The following is a 15,740-nucleotide window of genomic DNA, read 5'->3' on the forward strand; positions in this document are numbered from 1 at the left end:
TTATATTAATTAATAGTAACTCTTGCCTAGATAAAGAAAAAAAAGAAATGAAAGAAACAAAAATAATGGTATCACCCAAATTACCTCTGACGTCAATAAGATCGAATTTATCCTCCGAGAAAACAAAAAGTCATAGACAAACAAATATAATGTCAGGTAATTTTAAAGTTAAAAAAATATATAAATATATGTTTCTTTAAAAAGCAAAAATAAAATTGTTATAAACAGGGACAGCTAACGACTTTATACATACAGTACTTGCTCAAACGTGTCCCAGAATGACTCAGAATTACTAACTCAAATTTATGCAGAATACTTGCGATCTTCGTTCCTATCAAAAATTTAATACTGCGCTCCTTTTATAATCATTCAAACCTTTTAGGTACTGCAGCTGGAACAAGCCGCCAAAAACATTTAGCCGAAAAATCTAAAACCGGTACATTAGGTAATTTATGTGAATTCAAAATATTGCCTGAATATTTTTCTTTCATTTAAAAAAAAAATTACCAGGCATACATATTTTTACAGCATCTGAAGAAAAGTATAAACCTAGTCTTATACCCAGACGTAGAACTGCAAAAGGGTTTCACTGTAAAGAACCAGTTTCTATTCAATCCATAAATAAAAATATATCAAGCAGGCAACAATCTCTTATTAAACAAACAAATAGTCAAAGAGTACAACTTTTGAATATTAACCCAGGTACGTTAAGTAGCAAATTTAAATGAAAGAATTTTGATATAATCGATTTAATATTGTTACATAAAAATTATAGATTTCTGCCCTGAACCGTCAAAATCAGTTTTAACAACGAGACCTATTCCAACGTTGGGCCTATTCCATGTAAATACACAAGATTTAAGGAATGATATTTTATCAGGTATGAACTTTTAAAATCTAGCATTAATATTTTCCTATTTAGAATAATTATAACGTTTTGTTAATTTACAGACTGGTACTTAGAATCTGATAGGAATTCAGATATACCACAGGAATCTAATGTATCGAATGCAACTATAAATACAGATTTACAAAGCGATGGCACTTCCAAACCGAACGAAAATGGTTAGTCACTTAGATTTTGTACTCATTTATTACATGATCATCGAAACTGATTATTATCTCACTTTCGATGATGGGATCTCGTATTTTATACTTATGAAGGCACAGCAGACAGTTCAATCTTAAGCTATTTCAAATCTACTATGAATATAAGCTTAGATACCTTTTTCCCCCATGCAGGCTAACCTTGTAAGTCATAAAAGGTTATCTTACGCGAAAGGAGGGGCTAAAAATACTTTTTAGATAGACGGACATGAACCTCCAGGTCCTCTACAATCAACTCATTAATGTTTCACGCGTAGACAATAACCTAAAGGATAAACATGAAACTTGAAGCTATGAAAAGTACAATAAAATTTTATACATTTCACAGAACCAAGTAATGGACTAGATAATACAACGAATATGAAAACGTTCCATATAACGGATCCATTAAAAGTATTTAAATTTAAAAATGATAATATTAGCAATTGGATATCTTCAGAATTAGATAATTCAACTAAAGATGATGAATCTGGTATACAATTTCATAATTGATTTTTTAGATCCATAATATAAATTTAAAGACGAATACATTGAATAAGTAAAATTGAATTTAGTTTAGTCTAATGGCGAAGTGTATTAATTTATTATAGAAAACTAAGTTTCCTATGTAAGTGACTTAGGTCTGTGTGTCTGACTGTATGTCTTTAAACCTAAACCTAGATGCCAAACACATTTTTAATATGTATTCACTTTTGAGGGTTATGAGTACAGCATTCTATTTTAGCATCTTCTATATCTGTTTCTGCTTAATACTTGGCATACATGTTAATTTTTAATAGATTTTACTAAACTAAACTATTTTGAGAATACCGCATGACGAAAAGCAATACGTATTCCATAGCACTGTAAAGAAATCTGTTTCAACAACTGCAATTACGAAAGAGAGCAATTCCGGTAGTGACGAAACTTAATTTTATAAATTTAGTGTTTATTAAAAAACTTTATAGAATAATAACTGTCGCAAAAGAGGTATTATTAAAAAGAGACGGACTTTAAGCCCGTAAACGGGAAAGTACGAAATATTGGTATGTGTGTGAAGTATTTTGGTACTATTTTAATAATGATTTTGCTATACTCTTATAAAGCACTATTACTTACTTTTTAAAAGTTTGATTTTTCTCTTTCATCTTTGAACTAAACGAGATGTCAACTCACTCACGTTTACACGTCGACCTGTTTGCAATTTTACTATTTATATAATTATAGTATTTAATTTATCATTTAGATTACGTATTTGGAAATCGAGCAACAGTTGTAATTAGCAAAGGAAACAGAGATTCTTTAGAATCACAACAGTATTTTAATGTTTCAAAAGTTAACACCGATGTGACAGCGTTGATACATTTAAAATCAGGTAATGCTTTTTAATATGGTTTTCACCATATTAAAAATGTATATATTTTTATTGTATTTATTTATTTATAACTTTATTTATTTACCTATATTACACTTGCAGGTACGTTGTTTTTTGACTAACGTCGGCCTGTGACATTAACGTAAAGTTTTATAATATTCTTCTTCTATATTCTCCTATATTCCCCCTACCTTCATCTTGCGTTTTGAAATTTCAAATCGCCACCTCTTAAAAATATATTGCCAGAAGTTAAGAACTGTGACCTATGTTTGATTCATATTGTATTCAGACGGTTCAAATGTCTTGCAATTTAACTAACTCTGGATGTAAAGAAATTTAACTAAGTAATTAGCGGCGAAGTTATTATAAATATAATTAATTTACGCCTTTATAGATATTCACAAACCTGTAAAATGTCATTCAACACCAAACTCACTAAGAAAACGGGAAGATATTAAAGTCCCCGTTAATTCGTATGTGGAGTATCCATCAGAAGTTTTACAAAAAACGACTAATTTTGAAAGTGAAGGTAAATTATAAGTAATTCATTCAAAAATATAATACTACATTATACCGCAGTAAAATTCATATCATTAATTCATATTTTAATAAACCTTATTTAGATCTTTACGATAATAGCTGCTAGTAGGTGTATCAACGTGGTTTCTCATTTACTGTATCTGCAATTTTTTTCACAATAACTCATCATTTAATTAGTTCATCTTGTATACTTCTTTTGACAGCATATAAGACGTATGTCCGTTTTCACTAACGACGGACGAGGCTATGCCTAAGTATGTAACGCTTAATCAAGTAAGATTCCCCGGCGTACATTTTTCAATCGATTTTCACTAGGCAACTCTCTATAACCTAACTTGTCTTTTGTTATTGCAACAAGGTGTGATATTTTGTATTTGTATTATCATTTATCGTATGGATATAAGTTTTTTTTTTTTTATAAAATACGAGTTAGTATTTTTTTCTTACGTCGAGTGTCAGTTTACGTGTCCTCTAAAAATTAGGATAAACCGAATCGGTGTCGTAAGTTTAAATGGCGCCTAACGTAGCTAGTCATCAAATGAGATTTCGTGAAACGTTATTTTTCTCACTGAAATCACGAGGCATCAGAGTAAGCCTATTTCTAGGTTTAGTCAAAACAGGCATTGAAGCAATATCAGACTGACTTATAACTTTAAGAAACAATTTTGTAGCCACATGGCCATTTTAACTACTCTGATGTCGTTTGACGCCTATTCCAATCGTTGCTTTATTACTGTTCTCCTTTTTACTGCAGTGGACAATAAAACTATTCATTCGTTCAATGTTACTCATTTTTACAACAGCCTATGCGACATCAAACAATATCGCTGGACCTGACCTAAATTTTTACGATACAAATCCAAGTCAATGGACACTTGATCATTTAGACGAATACAGCATGCAAAGCTCACAGGAGAATAGTCTAATAGAATCTTTAAAGACCTCGTACCTAACAGAGGATTCGTGCTTTTATAATCATAATGAGACGCCTCGCAATAAACGTCCAGGTATGTTTTTTTTTTTTATTTTGAATTATCTAGCTAACTTTAGTTCATAATTATTGGTTAAGATGAAATATAATTCATTTAGTATGCTACTACGTGCTAACTTTGTTTCCTTGCTAGATAAACACTTTTTGCATACATATATTTTTGCCCAGGTATGCTTACCAAAACTAACATAAAAACCGACTTGTAGCTCAAGTTTGGGTCATTAATACGTCAAAGTATTACATTAATTCATAAGTCAAAGTAAAACAGTAATAAGTGAAAAAGCCTTACAGTCACAAAAATACAAGCACACATATTTTTTCTGGCCTCTCAAAACTTTTCCAATTTTATAATAATTTTACAAAAATAACTATCTTCAAAAAACAATATTTCAGACAAATATAGTTACCATGATTACTACAATCATTATTGTTGGAGAAAAGAAGTGGCTAAGAAAGACATCGATGACCAATGCCCATGGGATTTTAGGGGGAGATGCAAGAAATGCCAAAATTATAGAAAAACTCCTAACAGGAGTAGTAAGTACTTAATAGTACTAATAATTATATCACCATCACCTTACAAAGCAATTCCTTGTATATACCTAGCTTTTTTTACTTTATGCACCATCCACATCTATATCAGTTTGGCACTTTAAAAGATCACTTTTAGTGATAAGGCCGCCTTTGCACCCTAGCACTAAGTACTATTACTGTTTTCATTTTGTTTTTCCATCTGTGTTTTGTTTGTTGCAATACAGTTTTTTCTCTCTTTATTCTATTCTATTGCTTATCACACACACACGAGCACAGATGGAAATAATATCGAAACGATCATCACAATCATCATATAAGCCCACGGTCTTCTCCCACAATGAGAAGGGTTTAGGCCCTAGTCCACCATGCTGGCAGTGCATATTGGTTGACTCCACACGCCTTTAAAAACATTATGGAGAACTGTCAAGCACGTAGGATGTTTTCCTTCACCGTTGAAGCAAGTCGTCTTGTCTTCAAGTCAGTATGTCATCAAGTCATCAATGTTTTCCTTCACCGTTAAAGTAGGGTCCCTTTTTGCTTTTTGGGAATCGTCATCATCATCATATTAACTCATTACCGACCCACTACAAGGCAAAGGTCTCCTCTCTCAATGAGAAGGGGTTAAGGCCGGAGTCCACCACGATGGCCCAGTAAGACACATTTGAGAACATTATGGAGAACGCTTAGGTATGAAGGTTTCCTCACGATGTTATCCTTCTCCCTTGAGAAGCAATTGAAGTGGAAAAGATATTGGAAAAGTGTGAAGTGCATGTGATGTATATTCGTTTCATGGAGTTTAAAATCAGAATGATTCGCTCGGGTCCTAGGCTAGTTGTCCAAACATAGACTAAAATGTCGATCGAATGAGTTAAATGATTTCTAATTCATCACATTGTATAATTTAGTTCATCGGCCGTTTCAATCACTTAAGAGCCGTATTTGGCTTGGGAAGAACCACAAGCGAGGATGGAGCCGAGTGTGGAAGAAGACCATTGAGCGATGGGCCTACCGGTCCAAATCCACCTCGAGGTTTCGCAAACGTAAGTACCAAAAACAGCTGCCTAAAGACCTCCCTGTAGCGGTGAGCTCAGCGGTTGTATGTGGAAATACAAACAAACTATTTGATTTTGTAATTTTAAGTCTAAATAGTAGGATAGCGATGTTAACTTCTGCCAACATGAACAACAATCCACTGAGTGAGCGTGTTTGTGAGTCAGTGTGTTTGTGAGCAATATAACAGCTATTCTTGCTCTAAGCGCTTCGGAAGCCAAAGGCCAAAATTAACAATTAATTGTTTATTTATTTAAATATAATTTGTACTGTGAATACTAACTAAACTAATTGGATACATTGAAAAATTATTAAAAGTTAACAAAAGAAAGATAAATACTCTAGTTTTAATGTTTCAGCAAGGATAAATAACTTGCGTAAATCCATGATTTGGGACAACGCGATTGTGCAAACAACGATACTCGTCTTTCGAGAAACAGGTAAGTACGCATTATCCTCAGTCTTTCAACATCAAGTCCCACTGCTCACCAATTATTGTCACTAACATTTGATTATGCAACCTTTATAAAGCCCGCCGGCCCGCATCGAAGAAGTTTGTGGGTGGGTTTGGCCTTAAAACTTATCTCCTATACGAGAGTTGGCTTGTGCCCAATAGGACGTTAAGGCTTCGGTCGGTCAGAAAGTGAGATTTCAGTCAAGGGGTATCTTGTAGTGGAATAAAATATAAATATTATCAATAATGCAGTTGGTTTTCTCTTATCGTCCTAATTCTAGGATGCCTGGTAAAGATTGCTACTTAGAGATATAGCCTATGTTTTACTGTTTTCTTGTAAATAGTTTTTACCCAATGTAGTGTATATAGAAGCAGTTAAATTTCTTAAAACTCTCTCCTATGAGCAGTGGCGTATGCATTTAACTATTTTCAGAGTTGACTACTCAAAATATCTTTTAAGTTACGTTTATTCATCTTTGAAGCTGGGTTCGTCACTTGAAATTAGCAATTAATAACTAATTTACTTTAATATAATTTGAACTGTTAAACTGAAACTAAACTTATTGGATACATAGAAAAATTATTAAAAGCTAATAAAAGAAAGAAGAAAAGACTTAAAGCTAAAATAATCTAGTTATAAAGTTTCAGCAGGGATAAATAACTTGCGGAAATCCATGATTTGGTACAACGCGATTGCTCTCCCATGAGCAGTGGCGTGCACTTCTTACATGCACAAAAGCATTGCTTACCCTAAAATTGATGTATAACTGGAATAGGAGGAGGATTTATGGCATTTGTTGCAATCATTTCACTGTATGCATAGCCTGGTAAGAAACCCAGTGCACCCCACTATGAGAGAGTAACCTTTTGTCAAGTGGGAACTAGACAATAGATCTTTTATCCAAGAATGGTTACAATTTTTCTATTACTAGATCACTCAGTTTCACAGTCTTTTCCTATTTTAATGATAGCCATCCTAAGTAATTGAACACCAACTTGAAGCACCATCAGTCTTAGTCACTAAATTTCGAGTTTCCGTCTAGATTTCATGAAACAGATATCAATCAAACGTTCGCAACGCTTGATTGATATCTGAAAGAAGTTGCAAAATTACTTCTTGACGTAGAAAATTCAGATCGTAGGAAAGTAAACTCAAAATAAAAAATGAAACCGGCCAAATGCGAGTTAGACTCTCGCGCCATCTAATACATAAAATTTTGTAGTTTGTTTTGTTTGTTTTTAGTGCTCGGGGACACACTCCTCCGAAACAGTGTGACTGATTCTTATCAAATATATCTATTTTTTAATCCCTAATTAATAACCAAACTTTATCGGCAAAATAGTTTTTTTTTTTTTATGATTTATCGTCACAAAATACTTTTTAATACCCAAAACACGGATCTCCTCCCAAAATTAAAAGGGGTTAAGGCTGTAGTCCACCACGCTGGCCCATTGCGGATTGGTGGACTTCACACAACTTTCACAGAACGTTCGCCTTCACCGTTGAAGCAAGATTTTAAATGCTTAAAACGCACATAACTTTGAAAAGTTGGAGATGCGCTGGGATTCGAACTCGTCCCCGAAAATAAAGTCGAAGTCCTACCCACTGAGCTATCTCCGCTTCACCATTTGGGTTCGGAATCCTAAATAAATAACGTTTTTTAAAAATATTATAATGACTATAAATAGGCTAATGCCCTTGACTTCGTCAGTGTAGAATTTCTGATGTTTGTTGGGATTAAAAAGTTTTCCCGCAGTGCTAAATATACTTATGATCAGTTCAATTCTTTATACGTTAGATAAATTAGATAGATAGCAGTGTCAACCCCTTGCATCGGAGAGCACGTTAAGCCGTCAGCATCTGTTATTATTACTAATTCGTTAAACCCATCAACCCGCATTGGAGCAGCGTGAACGGTTTATGCTCTAAAACTGTATCTCCTATGAGTGAGGTGGCCTGTTCCCAGCAATCGGACGTAAATAGGCTGAGGGTGAGGAATTTGCTCCAATGGATTTTCAAATACAAAAACCAAAAAGCAAGCAAATTCTTCTCGCAAGACATTTCACTTTTACCGTTTTGAAGGGACAGATGCTGTGGCGAAAGAACAAAAATCCGCCGAAATTACCGCCTCTCTGAAGCTCAGCTCGTGGGCGGCGTTGTGTAAAAATGGTATGCGATTTGCATAACATAATTTTTTTTGTATTCTACTTCAAGTTAACTCTTGTCTGCAATCTCAGCTGGTGGTAAGTTATTATGCAGTCTAAGATGGTAGCGGGTTAACCTGTTAGGGAGTATTGTGGTAATACTGCCTACACTAAATCGCTTAGCGGGACGTCTTTGTCGCTAGGGTGGTAACTAGCCACGGCCAAAGCCAAAAAAAAATAAAGGTCGTCAACACACAATACTCATACTCATGAAACATTTGTTACTGTATTTTAAGTGGATAAATAATTAAACTTTTGATAATTTACTATAACTTAATAAGTACCAGATATTTTATCAAATTCATTAGCATTTTTAGAAATTTATCACTATCATGTATTTAATATAATCGTTAGAGCTCGTGAAACATTAAGGGTCTAAACCACTAATTCCGCGTGGATAGGTAATACGTTTGCATACATTTTAAGCATGGGTTCTTAAATGTAGGTACCTATATAAACAGTTTAACTTCAAGTCCAATTCGCATGTGATACGTGATTCAAGTAACGAATTGGACGCTTTTAAATTAAATCACGCAATACCTAAAACATCCTTTACAGGTTTATTTAATTTTCTAAATATTTTGATTTTTTTAAAGTACCTTCTATTATGTGATAAAATTTTTGATTCTAAATAACACTATTAAAATATAGAACGCCCTGCCGCGTGATATACGTGAGGCGTAATCTATTGGGTCCTTCAAGAAACTAGTGAAGGATATTTGTATATTGTATATTTCAGTCTAGCATCGCTGAAGCGGATCTTTTTTAATTGTGTTATTAAATTTTTCTATATTTCGTTTAAATTGAGGATGTTATAAATTGACTAAGTATTAATATTATATTTTTACTATATATGTATATTATTTAATTATAGTCATATATTATATTTAATTATTTGTGTAATGTTTGTATCTTATTTATTGCCTCACCTAACTCTTGAAGAAATCGCTATCTAGTGAAACGACCACCAAATTGTACCATCCTGGTCTATGTTTATATGTATGTACCTACTTTTTTCTTTGTTGTACAATAAACGTGTATTCATACATTTATTCATTCATTCTAAATAAACTTAAAAACTTGCCTTAAATCTTGTAATTCTGACCCTCAGTCATTATCTTATCACTGCCTACGAAGTCATACAAGGTTAACTGGCACGTAGAAAAGGCATGGCCGCAGAAGAATACTATGGCACTAAAACTTACGTCCATGGCTTGCGAAGAACAACAAAATACGACATTATTTTGTTGTTCTTCGCAAGCCAACAAAATCTTTATTTAGAACAGCCGTCTCCAAATATTTATTTATTTATTTATTTATTTATTTATTCCCATCTTACATTTTTGTCATTACAGGAAAAAGTTATCCCAATACGATAATGCAGCATGTTATGTAAATTTTAATAATATATATAACTATAGTGTATATGATAAAATCCAAATCGCTAAATTTGTGAGTTCATTAATATGAACTTGCCCTAATAATTGCATCGTAAAATCATGCTAATTCCCGATTTCACTAAACCTAAGAAACGCCCAAATCAAATGTCTAATGATTTAGGCCATGTCTATAGAAAAAAAAAACGTTTCACAAACCCTTAGATGATAACTATTTGACATAATAATGTGTAAAAAGGCGTTACTTATTCATGCATTGCCGTGTTCGTTGTTTGTGAAAACGGGCATAAGAAGCTTAACAAGTTTAACGGCCGATTGACGCAGTGGGCAGCGACCCTGCTTTCTGAGTCCAAGGCCGTGGGTTCGATTCTCACAAATGGAAAATATTTGTGAGATAAACATTAATGTTTTCCAGTGTCTGGGTGTTCATCTGTATATTATAAGTATTTAGGTATATAATTCATTGAAATATTCATCAGTCATCTTAGTACCCATAACACAAGCTATGCTTACTTTCGGGATAGATGGCGATGTGTGTACTGTCGTAGTTTATTTATTTGATTAAAAAAACCTGTTCTACGGTAGTAGGTACTAAATATGCAACGGCAAAAAAACCTTGTATTGTAATATAGTACTATAATATTTTTCAGATTCTTCAACGACATCGTCAAAACGTAAGAAGTCACAAATAAAGCACGTTAACATCGGCCCTTCCATGTTTCCATTTCTCTACTACCCATGTAAGTTTAGCTGGCATACTTCAATTGGATCAATGAAGTACAATTTTTTTTATTGTTTTAATTGCCGGACCTAGCAGATGGTCCACCTAGTGGTTAGTGGAATGTTCTTTAAACAACGCTTTGCAAGGAATGCAAGGAATACGATCTACAAAGTACCACCGAGTATACATCAAACTGATGCAAAGGTATTGTATTGTATTGTATTAAACAGGCGCAGCGGCGTGTTCTGCGGATTTAGATGTGTTGCCGAGGTTCGGATCCCCAGCAGGGGAAAATAAAATTATACTTCCCGAATTTTCTCGTGGTCTGGTGGGAGGCTGTTGACGTGGCTATTTACCACCCTACCGACAAAGACTTAGCGTTCCGGTACGATGTTGCGTAGAAACCAATTAGGGGTTTAATATTACTGCCATACCCTTAGCAATTTAGCCCGTTACCATCTTAGACTCTATCATTACTTACCTTGCAGTCAAGGGCTAACTTGTAGTAGAATATTAAAAAAAGCAACCAAGCCTTTCAAACCGACACACAGCGATGCTACTTCGCGGCAGAAATACCCTTACGCTTTGTCACAAAAAGCTGCTTTTACATCGCTCTTGTTTAAAATTTTAATACTAATAATTATTGAAAACGCCGAGGTGAGTCCATCAATAAATAGTAGGTGGGTCACTAGCGTGTGTCTGATACTGCCAAAGCAGGGTACTGGACTCGCTTATAGTAAAACGAGATAATTAACTTCATAACTTCAATGCGATTTGGCAAGTTTTAACGATGTTCTTTAACTATTTCTCAGATAAATTACAAGGCTGATATTGATACGGTTTTTTGTTTAACATTTTAAACCTTCATCATCTTATCATTGGTTTAAGCCTTAGTCCACCATGCTGGCCCAGTGCTGATCGTTGGACTTCACACGCCTTTGAGAACATTATGGAGAACTCTCAGGCATGCAGGTTACCTCACGATATTTTCCTTTACCGTTGAAGCAAGTGATATATTAATTACCTAAAACGCACATAACTTAGAAAAGTTGTTTGTGAGGTGCGTGCTGGGATTCGAAATGGCCACCTGAAAATTAAGCCGAAGTCATAACCACTGGAATATCACCGCTTACTTAAGCCTTAATATTACTTTTTCTAGCAACAGTTTTGGCTGCAAGATCTTTATCTAAGCAACCGTCGCACCACAACACTCGAGGTGCCCGAAATAGCAGTGAAAATAAATTAAAAGATCAGAAAAATATGAAAAGCCCACGAAACTCAACATTGTGGAATAAATCAATTGAAGGTTAATTGACTTCCTTTATAAGTAGCACTAGTATAAATAAAAAAAAATGGTATTCATTATCAGAGGTAATTATTTGTTTAAATATAAAGGTCCGTTTATTTGTTATCCAGCACAGGTCTTATTTATCATTATTTATATTCATATTATAATATTAAGGATTACATGTATGATAAAAAAGCTTGGATATGAATCGCTCTAACTTTATAGCTAAAAAAGCTCGACTGTGAGATGGTGATAACAAAAAAAAATTACCTGGCTAAGTTTGTTGTGAGCTCTTCTTAGAATAGGGCGCGTTAGGAACCCTCCTAGCTTTAGTTTTAACTTAACGAATGCACTAATGTTAGGTGATGGTGATAATATGTGGTAACGTGTAATCAACTTTTTCTTTATTTTCACGAATAGCAGTTTCGTACAATTTCTGTTAAGTAAAATTTCATCTAAAAACTGGCATCTTCAATACCATACCTTTGTGGGTTGTAAAAAAAAATACCACAGTTACTCTCTATAGAACGATAAATATAACTAGACATTAATTTATCTAACTTCAAAAATATAGGACTTTTCTAAATTCTTTCCACCCCATATCAACTTTGGGTGGGATCCACAACACAGTGCATAGACTCTAAAATGAATCCTTTCTTAAAGTTTCACAGTTTCACAGTTTGTGACCGCAAATCTCTAAAATTCGCCGATGGATTGACTTGAATTTCTTAAACGACGGTATTTTTTGAGGGCATTTATTTACTTTCATCCCTAAATTCTTACAGGAATTGATGTCACACTGAATTTCTTTTCATGCTTTCAAAGATTAACAATAAATAAATATTTCGTGGATTCAACGTTTTGCGTTTTTAACATTCTGCCTATGTGCCATTCTGCGTATAGGTATACGAAGAATGTTAAAAACGCAACGCGATTTCCTACTATTGTGTATAAAAAAAAACATGACTTTATTTGAACATAACTGGTGTTTTTAGAAACTCGTCGTGGTATAAGCAGATCAACAAGCCACATTGCGGTACCCAATTACGTTATAGAAAATGGAACAGGTAATATTAAACTTAGTAATAACTTTTCCAGTGCTCTTATTGTGCGTATTGAATAGGTATATGTTATTAGCATAAATGTGTCTATCAAACGGGATAAAATCGGCAGACCGAAATACCGATGTCACCACCTCTCCTCTTCCCACGGGTATCGTACGTGGCGACTAAGGGTATATGAAGGAGAAAACGCAGAAACATCTTCTGTGCTACTACTACCAGTTACGACCAACTAGGATCACCAACCCTTCTGCGCAGTCGGGTGATTATGGGCAAACCCTCCTTTGGAAACCCAGGAGAGGCCTTTAGTCCAGCCGTGCACTGTTATAGGCTAAGGAGTAAAAACTTTATCTAAGGGATAATGTAACAAAATCACGAGTTTCCAATCAAACTTTGATAGATCGTTTGTACATACATATGTACTGACACTGCTGAAAATAGTAGCCACTTGTATCCAGACTCCATGCGACCCGTTTTATGATGGTGTCGTCCTGATGGTGGTCGACCAACAATGCGGGGTTGTTACTCCAACACCTTGGGACCCCAAAGTCCATCAGTTCTTAGAGCTATGTGCCCTACCTTCTTTACCCTTCAGCTTCGAGACTAGTTGAGCTATGTCGCATTTAGATTAAATCAGTTTTTTTTTGTTACAGAGAATGTTACGACTGATATGGAAAATAAGGTTACAAGCACCATGATCAACTTCAGCCATATCAAATTGGCGAAAACTGTGTCCCAGGACGCGTGCACGCAGGTGTTCATTACTTGCAATAATGCTGGTAAGGATTTAATTTTTCTTCAAATTTCTTGTTTGAATAAAAGAATAAAAAGTTACTTTCCGTCCTTTCAAATAAAGCTATGTGTTAGGTATACAACGTGTAACCAAATTTACGAAATACTGTTTAAGGTACATAAGTATATTTCATGAAGAATCACCCTGAAAAATTAGTTTTTCCGTATTAACTAATTGAAAACATTCTAACTTTCTAAGGGTTTACTTATGACAAGCCTATTTAAGATAAAAGATAATGTAAAGACGAACAAAGAAATGAACACACTTTCGCATTAATAATATTAAGTATTGATAACTACATTCGTATTTTTTTAGCAACTGATATAAAATGTGCTCCTATTGTAGTTTCCGGTTCTACTATGATCTCAAAGGATAATGACGATGACTTCTACTACGGAATTGACCGAGGTAAGAGTTCAAAGGGTTATGATAACGGTGTTTAATCAAGTAATTATAAGGCCAATAATATAAAAATGCAAATGCACCAATAAAGCAGAATTTTTTATGCTGTTTAGTATCTTGTAATGAGGCCCGCTTCAGCGGATGCACTTCGACCCTCCAGGATCTTTTGTGCTTATGCTGTTTAGTAAATTAACAAGCAACTGACCGAGATTACCATATATTTCCTCTATCTTGAATTGGTGAATTTAGTTAGTTTTTTCCAATAACACTGACAAAACATCTTTGATCATTGCTCATTTTATTTTTCCGGTCACACTTCACTTCAGTGGCTCAATCTGATTCTAAGGTTACATAGTCCACATAAAAAATAAGAAACATAAACTAAATAACTAGCTATAAATCAAAAACTAGCAGTGCCCGCATTACCCCTGAAAGATTATATTTTTTTAATCCCGCTAGAACCGTTAGTTTTCCCGTGACTATTTAATCCCCTTAATCCCAAATCAACATAAAAGTTTTGCTTAACTCTTTTAACTAAGTCGAACTGTGGAATTGTATTCGCATTTTTACAGAAGAAGAACTGTGGAATTGTAATACCATTGTAGAAAACTGGAGGTTCCCGCGGGATTTGTAAAAAACGTAGTACGTGGATGAAGTCGCGAGCAACACCTAGTCTTCTATAATCTATAAAGGTTGCCTGTTCTGACGTTAAAGCGCAAGGTGCTAGAATGTTGTGCGCACACCTCTACATGCAACATTGATTGTCCCAATTTAGTGGAGCAGGTTCAAGGAATGAAAAGAAATTATAGAAACTTGAGACCTCCAGCATTGGACTGATATGAATGTTAAAAAATATGGCGAAGTATCAGAACCGCTAAAAGCCGCAGAATTTTTAACCTGATATGCAGACTGTGTAAAAAATAATGGCATTTCTTTAGACAGCATGATAAATTGTAATAGAATGCGGGAATAAGGATATTGCGTCTCAGTAATGAAACACGAAAAAATCATGTAACTAAATAAAAATTGTACAGATTTAGATAGGTGCAAATCTTATTATATACATAGATTACAGGATAATTCAATCATTATATTACTAGGACAGTTAAAAATATTGGCTTAAAGCAGACGCCACTTATTTCAATACAATACACAATGTTTACACACCAAGTATATACGTTAAGGTAAATTTGTTATTCTTAGCCTTTATAGTTAGGTTAGTGTAAAACAAATACGAGTAAATTGACATGGATGACTTGGATTTTATTGAAAACCATTATAATGAGGTTATTTCATCAGGAACGGAAGTGATCCCGCCTCTTAACAAATCGCAGCGCTCGATATCCATCATGACGTCTAAGGGGATCATCCAAGAACTGACTGATAAAGGTCAGTGCCTAAAACTTTGATCCATTTTTGATTAGTTAATTATGAAAAATCTGTATGTTGTAATTTATAATTTCTTCAATCTTTATACCCCACAAACAGATCTTTGGTAACGTTCCCTCTACGCACGTTTCGCTCCGACACCGATGATTGTTAACAATTATTTATTTAAAGTCAACATCTCCTAAGGATGCTCCGGATTAATTTTCATAATATATCATGGAATGCCGCAAAGTGTTTGTATCTCCTAGTTAACTTTTAAGAATAACTTATCAATTATTTTGCATTTCACTTTTGACGGCGATAACCACAATCGTAAACATAAAAGCTACAAGGGTTTTAAAGTTCAAACGCACTCCGAGGCCTCTTTTTACAGCTTTATAATCCTTTATTTAGCGACTTCAAGGTCCATCATATTGGCCAATTTTTTTTAACATTACTGGCCAAGATGTTAGTA

General features: G+C 34.3%; 2 protein-coding genes and 1 long non-coding RNA gene across 3 annotated transcripts in view; all 3 read left to right on the forward strand.

Annotated features, from left to right (window-relative positions):
• Nucleotides 1-65: 65 nt before the first annotated feature.
• LOC120626029 lies at nucleotides 66-1,599 on the forward strand. Its single transcript, XM_039893309.1, has 4 exons — nucleotides 66-156; nucleotides 529-702; nucleotides 952-1,065; nucleotides 1,436-1,599. Exons 1-4 carry the CDS (start codon nucleotides 66-68, stop codon nucleotides 1,597-1,599), a joined length of 543 nt encoding a protein of 180 aa, XP_039749243.1.
• Nucleotides 1,600-1,922: 323 nt separating this feature from the next.
• LOC120626107 lies at nucleotides 1,923-2,984 on the forward strand. The gene is made up of 3 exons (XR_005658831.1): nucleotides 1,923-2,001; nucleotides 2,333-2,461; nucleotides 2,856-2,984. It is a non-coding gene; the product is annotated as an uncharacterized LOC120626107 (long non-coding RNA).
• A 963-nt stretch (nucleotides 2,985-3,947) lies between these two features.
• The window catches only part of LOC120626030, a 41,929-nt gene continuing 30,136 nt past the window's right edge, over nucleotides 3,948-15,740 (forward strand). The window contains exons 1-10 of the mRNA XM_039893310.1: nucleotides 3,948-4,008; nucleotides 4,386-4,529; nucleotides 5,432-5,570; nucleotides 5,936-6,016; nucleotides 10,283-10,372; nucleotides 11,513-11,659; nucleotides 12,637-12,708; nucleotides 13,356-13,481; nucleotides 13,841-13,903; nucleotides 15,197-15,286. Of these exons, the coding sequence (XP_039749244.1) occupies nucleotides 3,982-4,008; nucleotides 4,386-4,529; nucleotides 5,432-5,570; nucleotides 5,936-6,016; nucleotides 10,283-10,372; nucleotides 11,513-11,659; nucleotides 12,637-12,708; nucleotides 13,356-13,481; nucleotides 13,841-13,903; nucleotides 15,197-15,286 (979 nt within the window). The 5' untranslated portion in view covers nucleotides 3,948-3,981. The remainder of the gene's footprint in view (nucleotides 4,009-4,385; nucleotides 4,530-5,431; nucleotides 5,571-5,935; nucleotides 6,017-10,282; nucleotides 10,373-11,512; nucleotides 11,660-12,636; nucleotides 12,709-13,355; nucleotides 13,482-13,840; nucleotides 13,904-15,196; nucleotides 15,287-15,740) is intronic.

Source organism: Pararge aegeria, chromosome 8 (genome assembly GCF_905163445.1).
Source record: "Pararge aegeria chromosome 8, ilParAegt1.1, whole genome shotgun sequence".
Taxonomy (NCBI): domain Eukaryota; kingdom Metazoa; phylum Arthropoda; class Insecta; order Lepidoptera; family Nymphalidae; genus Pararge; species Pararge aegeria.

Bases quoted from the DNA above. Each gene is read 5' to 3' on its own strand.
- LOC120626029 (XM_039893309.1), top strand. From the start codon at position 66: ATGGTATCACCCAAATTACCTCTGACGTCAATAAGATCGAATTTATCC. The intron at 157-528 runs GTAATTTTAAAG...ATATTTTTACAG, and splicing joins ACAAACAAATATAATGTCAG to CATCTGAAGAAAAGTATAAA. The intron at 1,066-1,435 runs GTTAGTCACTTA...TACATTTCACAG, and splicing joins TTCCAAACCGAACGAAAATG to AACCAAGTAATGGACTAGAT.